The 16,046-nt window shown below is 37.4% G+C and overlaps 1 protein-coding gene across 5 annotated transcripts in view; it reads left to right on the top strand.

The window, feature by feature from the left end:
- Positions 1-16,046, top strand: part of CEP63 (centrosomal protein 63) — a 56,425-nt gene that overhangs the window by 2,041 nt on the left and 38,338 nt on the right. For all 5 annotated transcript variants that reach the window (XM_080798744.1, XM_080798741.1, XM_080798745.1 and 2 more), the window contains exons 2-3: positions 7,135-7,203; positions 8,337-8,514. In XM_080798744.1, coding sequence (XP_080654870.1) covers positions 7,160-7,203; positions 8,337-8,514 — 222 coding nt within the window. In that variant the 5' untranslated portion in view covers positions 7,135-7,159. The remainder of the gene's footprint in view (positions 1-7,134; positions 7,204-8,336; positions 8,515-16,046) is intronic.

The raw sequence follows: 16,046 nt of genomic DNA, 5'->3' as shown, positions 1-16,046 counted from the left end.
CCTTTAAACCAGTAGTTAGATCTAGAATTGCACTGTCCATTATGGTAATCACCAGCCAGCTCTGGTTATTTAAATTAACTAAAATGAAAAAAACTAAAAATTCACTTTCCTAGTTTCGTTAGCCATATTTCAAGTGCCCAATAGTCAAAGTTGCCTGGTGGCTACCCTCTAAATGGTGCAGACATAAAATATTCCAATAATTGCAGAAAGTTCTATTGAATAGCTCTGCTCTGGAAGATCAGATTTAACCTTAAATTTATTTATTTTTTTTGTGGGGGTGAAGACGATTCCTAGGTGATGCAGTAGATAATCTATTGCATGATTTATCAGAGAGGCATGAAGTGTCTGAGCTCTCTTGTGTTAAGATTGAGGAGTGTAATGCGTTCAGGTATTGTTAGCCCAATCCATCCATCCTGAAATTCCCCGTGAGCTTTTCATTTAATGGTGAAATCTTTTTATGGATTTAGATCGCCTATATCCATTATTGCATTAGGGATTGCAGAATGGTGATTTTCTAATCCTATCACTCCTTCAGTATTTACTAGCTAAAAATCTTTTATGAATAAGAACTCTACCCCACCAGCTATTTGACTGCCATCAGCTATATGAAATATAGCTTGTACAGGAAAGGCAAGAAGAATGCTTAATTCTTTCCCTGTTTTCAGACTACAGTAATGAGGTGGTGGCCTACCAATCTCCAAAGGTAACCGTGAGGGTTTTTGCCTTTTTTTTTTTTTTAATCATCGTGGACTTGACTATATTTAAACTGTTTCAATTTGTTGCAGTCTTTTTTTTTTTTTTTTTTTTTTAAATACTTAAATTGCTCTGCCTTTGCTCGGTGGCACCCCTTTATGTTGGCTCCTGTCCATCTTCATATGATCAGTAGTCTTTGATAATTAATTTCCCTATTTTCTGGTAAAACATGTTCTTTCATCATTTATACATTAATGGCTACCAAAAAGCCCTGGTTCCTTTGGGTGGGAGATGGTATTTAGAGACCCTAGTCTGGGTGCTAGAGGTGCTCAAGGTGCCAGGTTGGTCAATGGTTCTAGGATTTACAGTGGCCAGAGTTAGGAAATACATATATTTTTAAATAAATATACAGATTTCACACTGATACTTATATTTTAATTTAATTTTTTATATTTGTTTTTATGTTTGGGTCTTTTTGTCTTGCTGAAAATCTTGGAACCTAATATCATTAATGTAATTAGTTTTTTTCCTATCCTGTATTACATATATTGATTTCAGATTATACCAATTTTATTATTAACAATATGATTCCTGAATAGTGTTTAGGATTTCTTTGCAGTTCTTTTTTATCTTTAGTTATATTCCACTTGGGATTACAAGTACAATAGAATTATTGCATTTTAAAGGTATGTGAAACATTTTATTATATGGTTAGTTTTCCACCTTGATTTCTAATTGATAGTTGATTTGTTTCATACTGCTTTTTTCCCCCCCATTTGGATTTGATTTATTATATGTAAAACATTAACATAAAACTAGTACTATAAAACACAGATATCCAGACAAGTTTAGTGTTCATTCCTCTTTTCCCTACCCTAGTTCTCTTTTTCTTCCTTCCTTCCTTTCTTTTTCTTTTTTAAAGAAAATATTTATTTTGAGAGAGAGAGAATGAGAAAGGACAAGCAGAGAGGTGGGGCAGAGGGAGAAGCCGACTCCCAACTGAGCAAGGAGCCCAGTGTAGGACTTGATCCCAGGACCCTGGGATCATGACCTGAGCAGAAGGCAGATGCTTAACTGACTGAGCCACCTAGGCACTCCCTAGTTCCCTTTCTTATAGGTATCATATTTACTAGCTTGGATTTATCCCTCCATAAAAACAAATGCATTATCTGCTTGCCTTTCCCCCCTAGTAATATATGCCTTATAGATCCTCCTAAGAAGTATGTTATCTGTTTTTACAGCTTCATAATATTCCACTGGTAGATGAATATTCAGTTAGTCCCTGTTGATAGGCTTTTGTGTTGTGTGCAACTGCTGCATATAGTGCTGCACTGTGTGTCCTTATACATATGTGATTTTGTATTTTTGCCATTGTGGCTTTGGGAAGGCTTCCTAGAAGTGGCATTGTTGGATCGAAGAGTAAAGGCATATTTTTTAGGTGCTAAGTATTGCCAAAATCTCTATAGAAATGGTACCGTTTTCCATTCCTGCCTACAATGTATGTCAGGGCCCTTTTTCCCATAAATATATTTTGTCATAAGAGTATATTGTCAAACTTTTGAGTTTTGGTTAATCTAAATACAGAAGAAAAGGTAATTTTGTGTATTTTAAATTTGTATTTCTCTTCTTGTGAACAAGATAGAGCATCTTTTCATGTGTTTTAGTTAATTAATTTTAAGTGTTTATTTTAATTCCTGTTAGTTAACATACAGTGTTTTATTAATTTCAGGTGTACAGAATAGTGATTCAACAATTCCATACATCACCCAATGCTCATCAGGACAAGTACACTCCCTAATCCCCAACACCTATTTCACCCATCTCTCCACCTACCTCCCCTCTGGTAACCATCAGTTTGTTCTCTGCAGTTAAGAGTATGTTTCTTGGTTTGTGTCTCTCTCTCTGTCTCTTTCTTCCCTTTGCTCATTTGTTTTGTTTCTTAAATATATGAGTAAAATCATATGGTATTTATCTTTTTCTGACTTATTTTACTTAGCATTATACTCATTATACTCTCTAACTCCATCCATGTCATTGCAAATAGAAAGATTTCATTTTTTATGGCTGAGTTATATTCTGTCATATGTATATATGCATGGAGATATGTATATCAATCCATTAGGTCTATGTATATTTATCTGTATATCTGTCTCACCTCTTCTTTATCCATTCGTCAATTTTTGGACACTTGGGCTGCTTCCATATCTTGGCTATTGTAAGTAATACTGATCTTATATGTTTAAGGTCATTTGCATTTCTTTTTCTGTGAACTACTTGTTCATAACTTGTGTGCATTTTTCTATAGATTCCTTTTCTCCCCCCTCAATGTTTATTTTTATTTTATTATTATTTTTTAAAGATTTATTTATTTTAGAGAGAGAGAGTGAGTGAGCTTGGGGGAGGAGCAGAGGGAAAGGGAGAGAAAAACTCAAGCATATTCCACATGGAGCGCAGAGCCAGACAGGGCCTTGACCTCAAGACCCATGAGATCATGACTTGAGCCGAAACCAGAGCTGGATGCTTAACTGACTGTGCTACCCAGGCATCCCTTCTCCTCACTTTTTAGAAGCTTTTTATATATTTGGATAAATAATCCTCTCTGATAAAACTTTCATATACTGTGGTCTTTAGACTTCGCTTATGGCAATTTTCCTACGTAAAAGTGTATTTTTACCTACTCTGATTTCTTAGCTTCCTCCTTATTCTTTCTGGATTTTGAGTCATAGTTTGATCAGTGTTTTAAAATTCCACTTTTATTTTGGAAAATTTCTTTGTTACTGTAACTGTGATTTTTTTCTATCTTAAGTTTAAGTAGGAACCTTTCTGGGCAATGGTAAATTATTATTTATTGGAGCAGCCAGTTTATCAACCATAGTAAATCTGACAGAGCCATAGATCTTTGTAATCATGGTAATGCCAAGACAGGTAAGGGATAGAGCATTGTTACCCTCCTTTAAATGAGACTTGTTGAGTAGGCATATCCCTTCTATTAGTACACATTAATTCATAATTCTATCCAGAGTTTTTATTTTCTTCCTGTGTCCCATTTTTTGAGTAATTTGATCATGGGTTTATACTTGGAATATTTTTCCTGATCTGTAAATGAAGAGTTTAAAGAGGAGTCCTTCAGATCCTTTATAGCTCTTAAATTCCAGTATGCTAATGAATTTCAAAGCTTTGCCTTTTATTAGACATCCTATCTGGATTCTTTTTCCCCTAAGATTTAAAGTGTGTTTTCCCTGCTTCCTACCCTGTGTTCCCTTTAATTCTTCTATTCTAGATTTCACTGATTTAAAATAGCCTTCATTCCAAAGGAGAGTTACAATAAATAACTTAAAAGAGTTATAATAATAAGTTATATTTGTTGATGTCTTGGTTTAACTGCAGAAGTGACAGTTGTAGAGCTACACAGTTTTTTTTTTTTTTTTTTTTTTTTTTTTTTAATTTATTTGACAGAGATCACAAGCAGGCAGAGAGGCAGGCAGAGAGAGGAAGGGAAGCAGGCTCCCCATTGAGCAGAGAGCCCGATGCGGGCTTGATCCCAGGACCCTGGGATCATGACCTGAGCTGAAGGCAGAGGCTTTAACCCACTGAGCCACCCAGGCGCCCCTACACAGTTTTTATGTAACCATGTTAGCATTTTACGTTAGTGGCAAGGAGTAGTAGATTATCAAACAGTGAGTAAATTTGCGTTTATTATTATGAACAAAGAGTATCTAATTTCACATCGCTATTACATGGCACAGGCAAAAGAAGAAAGCAGAGTGACATAGTATATAGAGGTGAATGAGGCTCGGTGTGGTTAGGAAGGAATCGGTGATGTAGTTGTGAGAAACTCAAATGAGAAAAGTCCACAGAAAATCTGAGCCCTTGCTATTTACCTGATCGTAAACAATGAGAACTGATGGTGTTCGGCAGCTGTTCAAGTAGATGGTGAAGGTATTGGTAAAGAAACACATTACACATTAGATCATTTTCTAGAAAGAATGTTGCTGGTCCTCCACCCCCAATTTTTAAAAACAGAGATCTCTTTGTTTTAGTCTTGGACCATTAGTTTTACTTCTGAAATGGCAATTTCCCAAGGTGTGGGTTATTTTCACTATTGTGTTACTGCCATCTGGTGTCCATGGTGGTGAGTTTGCATTTTTTTCCTGTACCCAGACTTTTTGGTTTGGTTTCATTTATTGCCAAGAAGACACTATTAAACCGAAAGGAAAGATGAAGGTATTTTAAGATCTGGAATCCTGTAAAATTCATGAAGATTGCACATTGGTTGGGACTTAGGAGTTACTGCTTAAGTTTGATCCTATGACTCTAATGTGTAGTTTACTGTAGTCAACCTATTTAACCCTCTAAGCCTCAGTTTCCGCAAAGTAATTGTGTCTGTCTTTTATGAGTGTTGCGAAGAATGAATTAAACAGTGTGTAGGAGGCAGAACAGTTGTGTACTCAGTGGCTGTTACCTTGTTATAAATATTGCTAATTATTAATAATATCATCTAGAAAATATATTACTATATATTACTAAGTGTGTGTTACTAATTTATATTGCTAAATATATTAAAGAATGAAATGACCTAAAGAAGTATAATTTTACTGATGATAGTTTTTAATGTCTGTAGTAGCGCTGTCCTTAGGAATAGTACTTTCTTACGGATTTAATAAATATCTGTGTACAGTAGGCAAGAGCATGCTACTTACAGTGGACATTGGCTACTAGAATGCCATGACACTTTGGGAACTATAGTTCATATTGCTCACTTTACAGATGCAAAAACTGCAGTCCAAGGACACAAAGCTACTTAGTTGCAGAGTAGGACTCTCTCCTGGGTTTTTTATCCACATGGTACTGTGTAGACTGGGCACTGCCTCGCAGCTCCCCAGAGTGGAATAAGACATGGAATCGGGATTGTGCTATAATTGACCATATCAAGGTTTGAAAGAAGGTGGATTAGAACATGAAAACCTCTATCTTTAGGTGTTTATTTTATTTAACATTGGTGTAAGGTGAAGGATAAGCCAGCTGGAGAAAAAGCCTCTCTGCCATATTTGTGCACAAATAGTTAAATACTTCTGTTAGTAACTTTAGAAATGGATGCAAATAGCATGCAGTAGTTGTATTTTCCAATCTTCCATTCTCCTCTCTGTCTCCAGGACACTCTGTCCTCACCTCTGTCACTACATTTATCATACTTAGGGAACATTCTGGGTTAATTTTTTCTTTCACATCCTGGACTATTAATTCCTTGAAAAGGAGCATGTCTTTCTTCCTTGTGTATCTGGTGATTAGTATGACACTCAATTCTCTGTTAAATGAAGAAATCCCCTTCCAGAGCATTGTAATTTTTGGACGAGGCATTAGGACGAAGGGGTAGAACCTCCCACCACAGCTTTTGAGAATTACCTAAAGACTAATTCAGGGCTGAACCTTTGAAGGCTTAAGGAAAAAAGCAGTGTCTCAGGAGTGCAAAGTAGTTTGACATTGGTTGATGTTTTGTAGAAGTGAGAAACCAGCAAAGGGTACTTCTCATTGTCATTTCCGAATTGAAGGGTGATCTTTTACCTCTCTTCCTCACCTTCCTTTCTTCATGGTGTGTCTTTCCCTTTCTATGGCAGCCTGTTCTGTCTCCTTCCTTTCTTTCTCTACTGTACGCTTCTCTATGACCAGTTTGTACAAGGGGGTTGGGAAGAGGGAGGGTTATTGTGGTAAGTTCAGCCAAAAACATCGAACAGGTGCCAAACTGAAACACTAGGCTCTCGAGCTGGAATATAATTAGATTTCTGCCCTTGAGGGCTGAATAGTAAGGAAAACATGTGTGCAAAAAACTCATTCCCAAATTGGTATAACTCCTGTGAAAGCACCTGTTAAGGACTAGCAGTGAGGAAGTAGAGAAGAGAGATGGCCTATAGAGCTGCCTTTGAAGGGAGGGAGAGTGTTCTAGGAAGCTTCACCGGCCTGTCATCTGAAGGGTGTGGGTTAAGATCTCCCATGATGGACCAAGGAGTTCAAGCTCAGGGCATTTAATCTTTTTATAATGTCTCTTAAAAAAAAAATCTACTTTTCCTCTGACGTGTGTGACCCCTAATTCCACTCATTTTGTGAGAGGCTTTGTATCACTGTCCCTCTGCTTCTAGCCCCCCCTGGTTCACAGGGGTACAAGAATGAGGTACGATTGCTATCATGTGGGGAGAGTATCAGCACAATTCAGATCATTGTAAGTTACTTTCTTTCAGCCTGAAGTGTATTTGGTTTGAATATTTCTTGAAGTGGTGTTCCTTGACTGCTTCTACAGTCATCCTAAGAAGTGCTGCATTTTCTCAATGTTCTTTGTTATTGTGTGCTTTCACATTCTTAGGTTTTTAAGTCAGACTGTTAGAACTTAAAAAAGGTATTTTCTCCTGACTGTTTTTTTTTGTTTTTTGTTTTTTTTTGCTTTTCCAGTTGCCAAACCAAAGGGGATTTGGCGATGGAGGCTTTGTTGGAAGGAATACAGAATCGGGGACATGAAGGGTAAGTTTGTTATTGACCTTAAGCTTCTCGCTAAGTTAGTTAGTTAGTTTATTTATTTATTAAAGATTTTATTTATTTATTTGAAAGAGAGAGAATGAGAGAGACAGCATGAGACAGGGGAGGGTCAGAGGGAGAAGCAGACTTCCCATTGAGCAGGGAGCCCCGATGCTGGACTGGATCCCAGCACTCCAGGATCATGACCTGAGCCAAAGGCAGTCACTTAAGCAACTGAGCCACCCAGGCGCCCCTCTCGTTAAGTTTAAAAAGCATATCCAAGTTATGCCTCTGACCATTTTGTGCTTTGGGTATAGAAGCAAAAATGCTGAGTGGAAGCTCAGCCGATCCACGTCCTGTCTGTGGACAGCATCTCTCTCTGGGGTGTTTGCCTTATCTCAGCAATGTGGAGCTAGCTGCTTGCTTTCAACCCACTCTCAATTTTCTCTTCAAAAGCAAAAGTTGAAGTTCAGAAGTTTTGTACACTAAGAACAAATGCTTTTATAAAAAATTATTTAAGCCTTCCAAGCTACAGCTTTCTGTGGCTATTTCTGGAAACCTGTTTGAATCATTACTTCTTTGTTTACTTCTTTTTCTGCCTCTGAGATATCTGGCATCTCCTGTAACTGTGAAGGACAAAGGTCAGTTTACGGTAAGGTCGGTTGCAGGAAGTTTCTAGTAATAAGGTGGGAAGAAATACTTGAAATACATCTGGCTCAAGGATGCGTTTCTTGAAACAGCTCTTAAAATTGTATTGTCATTTTCCCAATAGCTTCCTCACTTCAAAGGCTTTTTATTTTGGTTAGCTAAAAATGTGACAAGCTTGCCTGGATTCTTCCTGACAGTGTTTCTAAAACATTACAAAAGAGCTAGTTGTTGGTTGTGGAAGCATTGCTCACAAGCCTGACTGTGTTTGACCGAATGACTTAGGCTTCAGAGTTGGGTATTAGAAGAAGGCAAGGTATGTAGGGGAATAAGTAATCACCTTAATATGAACATGGAAGGGAAAAGCTCAGAAATCCTTTTCTTTGTCTCTAATAAGTTCTTTATTGACATCATTCTACCTCAGCAGGGTTTACATCTGCTATATTTTTACACAGGAAAGAGAAAAAATCGTGGGCATATGTTCTTATTTACAGGGGATTTTTGACATCCTGTGAAGCAGAACTACAAGAGCTCATGAAACAGATTGACATAATGGTGGCTCATAAAAAATCTGAATGGGAAGGGCAGACACACGCTCTTGAAACTTGTCTGGACATCCGTGAACGAGAACTTAAGGCCCTTAGGGGTCAGTTGGATATGAAACACAAAGAGGTAAAGCTGTTGATTCACTCCTCTTTTTGATATTTGACCTTGGCTTTTATATTAAATATGTTTCTTTTTTAAGAAATTCTTTATTTAAGTTCAACTTAGTTAACATGTACTGTATAACTAGTTTCAGGAATAGAATTGAGTGATTCATCAGTTGCACGTAACACCCAGTGCTCATTACATCACATGCCTGCCTTCAAGCCCATCACCCAGTTATATTATCCCTCAACCCCCTCCCCTCCAGCAGCCCTCAGTTTGTTTCCTAGAGTTAAGAGTTGCTTATGGTTTGCCTCCCTCTCAATTTTCATCTTATTGTTTTCCATTCCCTTCCCCTATGTTTATCTGTTTTGTTTCTTAAATTCCACATATGAGTGAAATCATATGGTATTTGTCTTTCTCTGACTGACTTATTTTGCTCAGCATAATACCCTCTAGCTCCACCCACATTGTTGCAAACGGCAGGATTTTGTTCTTTTCGATGGCTGCATAATATTCCATTGTATATGTGTGTCTACACACACACACACACACACACACGCACACACACACACACCCCGCCTCTTCTTTATCCATTCATCTGTCAATGGACATCTGGGTTCTTTCCATAGTTTGGCTATTGTGGACATTGTTGCTCTAAATGGGGTGCATGTGCCCCTTTGAATCACTATCTTTGTATCCTTTGGATAAATACCTAGTAGTGCAATTACTGGGTCATAGGGTAGCTCTATTTTGAACTTTTTTAAAAAAAATACTTTATTTATTTATTTGACAGAGATTACAAGTAGGCAGAGAGGCAGGCAGAGAGAGAGGGGGAAGCAGGCTCCCTGCTGAGCAGAGAACCTGATACGGGCCTCGATCCCAGGACCCTGGGATCATGACCTGAGCCGAAGGCAGAGGCTTTAACCCACTGAGCCACCCAGGCGCCCCATTTTGAACTTTTTGAGGAACCTCCATACTGTTTTCCAGAGTGGCTATACCAGTTTGCATTACTAAGTATGTGTCTTAAATATTTGTTAAAAAAAGCATTTGTATGTCAAGTTAGCTTCTGTATTATATTTTAATTCTCATGGTTTCTTTTAGGAGAAGAATTTGTTGTGAAAACACATAAGAATATTAATATTTATTTCAAGTTATATTTAGATATCAAAATTTATTTCACATTACCTTGCTCACATATAATACCTAACTTCTTTAAGAAAATGTAGAGGGTGTATAGCCGTTATCCTATTACATGCCTTTATTAACATTGACTTGAGTTTAGTGAACATTGCTTTTGGCTTCATTTTATGGCTAGGGTAAAAAAGTTAAGCCCAAAATTTAGTAATTTCCTTCTTTGGGTTCGATTTAAAACGAAATTCAGAAAACCCTTTAAAAATATTTTATTTGCCCTTGTTGAAAATTGGGGGAAAAGAAAGAAAAGAGAAAAATAAAACTTAACTTGCAATCCCACCACCACTAGTTATTGGTGATTTGGGGGAAAAATTTACTAATATGCTGACTGATTTCTCACAGTTTAGCTGGTACAGTAAAAAGAAAAACATGGAGGGGCACCTGGGTGGCTCAGTGGGTTAAAGCCTCTGCCTTCGGCTCAGGTCATGATCCCAGGGTCCTGGGATCGAGCCCCACATCAGGCTCTCTGCTCAGCGGGTAGCCTGCTTCTCCTTCTTTCTCTGCCTGCCTCTCTGCCTACTTGTGATCTCTGTCTGTCAAATAAATAAATAAAATCTTAAAAAAAAAAGAAAAAGAAAAACATGGAATATTGGAAGGAAAGCAGAAAGCACTTCTAAGCCCAAGAATTGCTTCTAAATGCCTGGCATCAATGTCCATGTGAGGGTTGGAAAAGTTGTAGGGAGGCCCTGGTCCCAAGACCCACTCTGCTGGACTTTCCTACCTGTAGGATCACCACACCTGAGTACTGTTGACTCAGCTTACTCGGGGACACTTCTGTGAGTCTACACATTGGCATTATGATTCTTTTGATGACACATAGCAAGAGTGTCATTTTAAAAATGTTTCATGTATCAAGGAAAGGATTAGTCTTCATAAAAAGTATTTTATGCTTGTCAGGGGAATCTCTCTCAGTGGCTGGCCATTTGCACTTTGGATCAAAGCAGTACAGAATACAATTGGCCACATCAAATTCACATCAAATTTCTGTGAATGCCATTTGCTAAACTGGAATTTATTTTAAAATTTGAGTAGACCTTAAAGAATGTATTTTAAAATTATACCTCATGCGAAGATGTAGAAGGTGGCAAAAAAATACATGGAATGATAATCATACTTGATTTTTTAAACATTGTAATTTAGGTAGGGTCAATGCTCCTTGTCTGGTAAGCTACTTTAGCTACCACTTCTTTATTTTTCCTGGGGCGAAACAAAAGTAGTTTTGTTAAGTAAGTTAAAGTGGTTTGGTTTCCTAGCCAAGAAAAACACTGTTTGTATATATAGATATCTAAGTTGTTTATTTTCTTAGAAATTCATTAAAGAAATTCCCACGTGTGTGATTATGAGAATATTTAGTCACTCTGAGACTGTTTAAACTTATTCCTGTAGCTTAGTTTTAATCTCAGGGGCATTACTGCCATTACTTAATACCTTAAAAAGAAATTAAAGGGATTGGATGGATAGGTTCCATGGTAAGGATGTGAAGATTACAGTTTTGGCCTGGGGACATAAAAGAAATTTAGAATTGTAGCTGTCTGGTCAATTTACTGCTTCATTGATTGGATTGCTGAAAGTTGATTAAGTTTCTAGAAGTAAAGTGCTTTTACCAAATGCTAGTAATGGGGCTCTATCCCATAGAGTTCTTCTGTGAAATTGTGTTGGTTTTTAACACGTTCATAATCTACTTTGATATAAGAGTTAGAAAATAGAGCTTTAAGTTTTTGTCATTCTTATTTGTTTGAAAGTTCCAGGCCTAGAAGCCGCACTGTGGTATGAACCAGTGCTACTCAAACGACACTGAGATGGAAAGCTTTCACCAGAATGTGAATCAGTATATTGCATCCTCCATTTCATAGAAAGTTTTGCTGCATAAAAAAATGCCAGCTGTACTCAACAGTGTGTTTGGTGATGTCATTGCTTCACATTCTGCCTCAGGCTCCTTATCTTGCTCTGGATTGCTGTAGTGATCAGCTTCAGCCAATGTGCAGATCATGCTTGCGGGAGCACTAGCATAAACAGTTAATTTTGTAAGTGAATGCTTTAGCTGTTTTCTGATTACATTGTTGGGCTTGGCCGTTTCTGCTGGTGATAACTCCTAATGCCATGCAGAGCAGGCTGACCTCATGAAATGAGTGAGGAACTTGGAGTCCTAACTCTGTCTCTTTTCTGCTGATTGGCCTTGGACAAATAGTCTAACCTCTCTGAGCCTGTTTCATCATGTGTAAAATTGGGATATAATGTTTATGTCCCAGGGTGGTTGTGAAGAGTGAGTTACTATTTAAGAAAGCTCTCTGAAAACTCAGTTGTATCTCAAATGATCTGTTATTTCAGCTCTTTCTTCTGTCATCCATACTGGCAGTTTCAAACCTTAGCTCCTATTTCTCTGCCCAATGCCATTGCTCACTCTCAGCATTCAACCTCTTTTTCTCCTTTTTTCTTTAAGAAATTTCAGTATTGGTGAGTGCCCATTATGAATTGGATCTTGGTACAGAAATAAAATTAAGCAATCTTATCTTCTCATTTAATATTTATGCTTGCCACTTGTAGTAAATAAAAAGAAAAATGGTTCTGTAAGGCTGGTAAGAAAAACCAGTAATCACCTGCCTGCCCCTCAGAAAGTGGGATTCTGGCTTCTCTGAAGCAGTCATTTCAACGCCTTTAATTCTTTCTTTTGGTATTTTCCCCATGTTTCTAAGTGGCATTCAATACTGATTTTTCTGAATTTTCAGTTTTAGCTATTTATTTAATGACTTGCTGCTATAAGAGATGAGTTTTACTCTTTTTTTAAATTTTTTTTTAAAGATTTTATTTATTTATTTGACAGACAGAGATCACAAGTAGGCAGAGAGGCAGGCGGAGAGAAAGAGGGAAGCAGGCTATCTGCTGAGCAGAGAACCCGATGTGGGGCTCGATCCCAGGACTCTGGGATCATGACCTGAGCCGAAGGCAGAGGCTTTAACCCACTGAGCCACCCAGGCGCCCCAAGTTTTACTCTTTTATATAAAATTCCCATCCCCTTATCCTGCCAGGATTATAGATCTTAATTTTTGGTTAGATTAGCATTTAGTATTTACATCATTAAGATGGTAAATATTATTCACATCTGAGTCAGAGAGTATAATGATAAACTTATTTCTTAAACAATTTTTTGTCTTCCTGGGAATTTTCATTTGCTTTTTAAAAATGTACCTACCACTGATTCTTCCCAAACTCTCTGACACAAGTGTAGGTCTTGTATGTATCTTCAAATATACCAGGTAACCTATCTATGATTATTTCCTCCTCCTCCTCCTCCTCCTCCTCCTCCTCCTCCTCCTCCTCCTCCTCCTCCTCTTCTTCTTCTTCTTCTTCTTCTTCTTCTTCTTCTTCTTCTTCTTCTTCTTCTTCTTTCTCTTTTTTGGAGCTTGCCATTCTCAAATAAGGATAAACTATTCTCTAGGTTAGCTGGATAGCTGTCATTTTGGCAACTCCCTTCACCATTATTCTGAAGTTTTTCCTGCTTTTCTCCTTTTTGTCTCTTTGGATTCTGTCATCTTTGTTTATTTCTCCATTTTTGGTAGGACATACTTTTGAGACCTTACATGTATAAAACATCATTATTCTCTTTTTACATCTGATTGAAAGTTTGATTGGATATAGAATTCTGCTTTCAAAGTAAATTTATTCAGGATGTTTTCAGTTAAATATGAATCTTTCAGACTTTAACATCTGGTAAGGACAGGCTAGTTATTTTGGGCCAACCCACCCTCTGAGGCCAACTACATAAACTAAATTAAAAAAAAAAAAAGTCTGCTTGAAGTAGAGTGCTAAACAAGCTAGTGAAGAACCAGGCCAAGATCTCTGCTGGCTAGAGGTTGAGGGAGGAGCCTAGGGCTTGGGACAGTTGAAGCTAGAGAAGGTAGCTCAGAGGATAGAGACTAAATGGGGTTTTTGATAACTTTAAGGTGCTAAGAGAATAAATGATTTGGTGTCCAAGGCAGCTCTGACCCCTCCTCACTTTGGATTGGGACCCCAAAAGGCAGCACCCTAGGAGGGAGGATGGGCTGGATATAGAACAAGCCCTCTTGAAATCACCACTCAGCCACAGGCATTTAAATTTCTGAAATTAGTTTAAGGTGATCTTAGAGTGCCACTGTCCCTAAGCATCTCCTAAGTGCTAAGGCTTCCGGGAACCTGGAAAAAGCAAGCTTAAATTTTTTCCAAAGTGGGGAAAACACCATTCTGGGGCTTAAATTGTTTCCTCAAATAATTTTGCAAATACAACACTTGGTACCCACTCGGAAAGTAACCCCTGACACAGAAAGACAAGCAAAAAAATGCAAAAAGGCAGAAGCAACAGAAGATAGAAACAGGCCCATGGCAAATCTAGATACTGGCATTACCATGCTCCGATTTTGCAATAGCTGTGTTCACTGTGGTCTAGGAGATAAAAGTTAAGATTGAGCACTTAAAGAAAGAGTGGAAAATCAAAAAAAGGTGAAATAAATGGAAATTATAATATTGAAAAATAAAGTAACTGAAATTAAGGCCTTAAAGATTAAAAGATAACTAGTGAACTTGAAGATAGGTCAGAAGAAAATGTTTAGTATAAAGCATGGACAAATGATGGAAAATATAGAGGAAAGATAAGAGAAAGAAAATTCAGTGAGAGGGTATAATATGAGTGTTTTTGGAATCCCTGAAGGAGAAAAAAAATGCAACTGGACAGAAGCAATATTTGAAGATAAATTAACTAAGATTTTGCCAAAAGTGAAGAAGGCCATGTATTTAAGAAGTCTGAAAATCCCAAGCAAGATAAATAAAAAGAAGTATTTACCTAGGTTGAAAACTAAAAAATAAAGAGGAAATCTGAAAAACAATCAAGGAAAAAAAAAACATTATTTAAGAAGAAAAAAAGATTATCTACAAACAGCTCCAAACAGCTGACTTGTCTGCTAAAACAGTGAAAACCAGAAGACAATAGAATGATCCTTACGAAGAAATGACTTTTTCCCCCTGCCAAACCAAAAATCTATACCCAGAGTAAAGATAAAACAATGACATTTTCAGATTAATAAAAATTGAGAATCTGTCATTGACAGACCCACACCAAGGAGATACTAAATATTCTTCAGGCAGAAGGAAAGTGATCTCAGATCAATGCTCAAGAGATAAAGGAAGAAATGAAAGGCAACAGTAAATATTGGGTAAATCTGAGTGAATATTGACTGGCTATAACAACAGTAGCATTTTCAGTTTAACGTATATGTAGAATTATAATGGCATTTAAGTCTGGTTGGGGGATAAATGGAATAGGAGTATTTCTTTAGTCCTTGGGTTGCTTGGGAATTGGTAAAAACGACTAATTAATGTTAGATTTATTAAGTTGCAAACCCATGTTTTAATCTTGAGAGAACTGTTTAAAGTATATATTGATACATTAGTAGAGTACATATTTTATAATCTAATAAAGGGAGAAAAATGAAATGATAAGTCACCATTTCCAAAGAGGCCAGAAAGGTGAGAAAACTGGATCATAGAGCTCAGTAGGTACACATTGCACTTAATAAGATGAGAGATTTAAATCCAGATGGGAGGTTCCCTGCTCTCTGAAAGTGCGCCTGATACCACTTTGCTCTTAGGAAAGACTTATATCAGTACCTGTTTTCGATAGCTGATAGAAACCTGAAGAGGATTTCTACTTTCTTTTTTTTTTTTTTTAAAGATTTTATTTATTTATTTGACAGAGATCACAAGTAGGCAGAGAGGCAGGCAGAGAGAGAGAGGGAAGCAGGCTCCCTGCTGAGCAGAGAGCCCGATGCGGGACTCGATCCCAGGACCCTGAGATCATGACCTGAGCCGAAGGCAGCGGCTTAACCCACTGAGCCACCCAGGCGCCCCGGATTTCTACTTTCATGAAATGATCACTGCTTCTTTGCTGTAGCTGTTTTGACTTGCAAAAGGTTTCATAGGAACACTCTACTTTCAGATAATGGGGGAAACCTTGTAGGTCCTTTAAATGTAATTGCATACAATGGCCCAATTAAAAGATGAAAATTGTCCAACTGGGTAAAAATAAAGCCAACTATTTGGTGTTTATAAAGATACAGCAAAATTGAATTGTTCTTGTAAGAATTTTGTTTCTGGTTTTTTAAACTGAGATAAAACATATTAGTTTCAGGTGTACAATGTAATGATTCAGCATTTGTATATATTGTGAAGTGATCACCACAGTAAGTCTAGTTGCCCTCTGTCACCCTATGTACTTACAAAATTTTTGTGGGTGTGGTGAGAACTTTTATTGCTCCAAAGATTTAGTTGCCTCTATTTTCTCCTTTATTGATATTGCTTATAAGAATATGAGTGCTAAGGCATTTGGTGATTGATAT

The sequence above is a fragment of the Martes martes genome, assembly GCF_963455335.1.
Source record: "Martes martes genome assembly, chromosome: 1".
Taxonomy (NCBI): domain Eukaryota; kingdom Metazoa; phylum Chordata; class Mammalia; order Carnivora; family Mustelidae; genus Martes; species Martes martes.
This window is presented reverse-complemented; position numbering and strand designations above follow the sequence as displayed.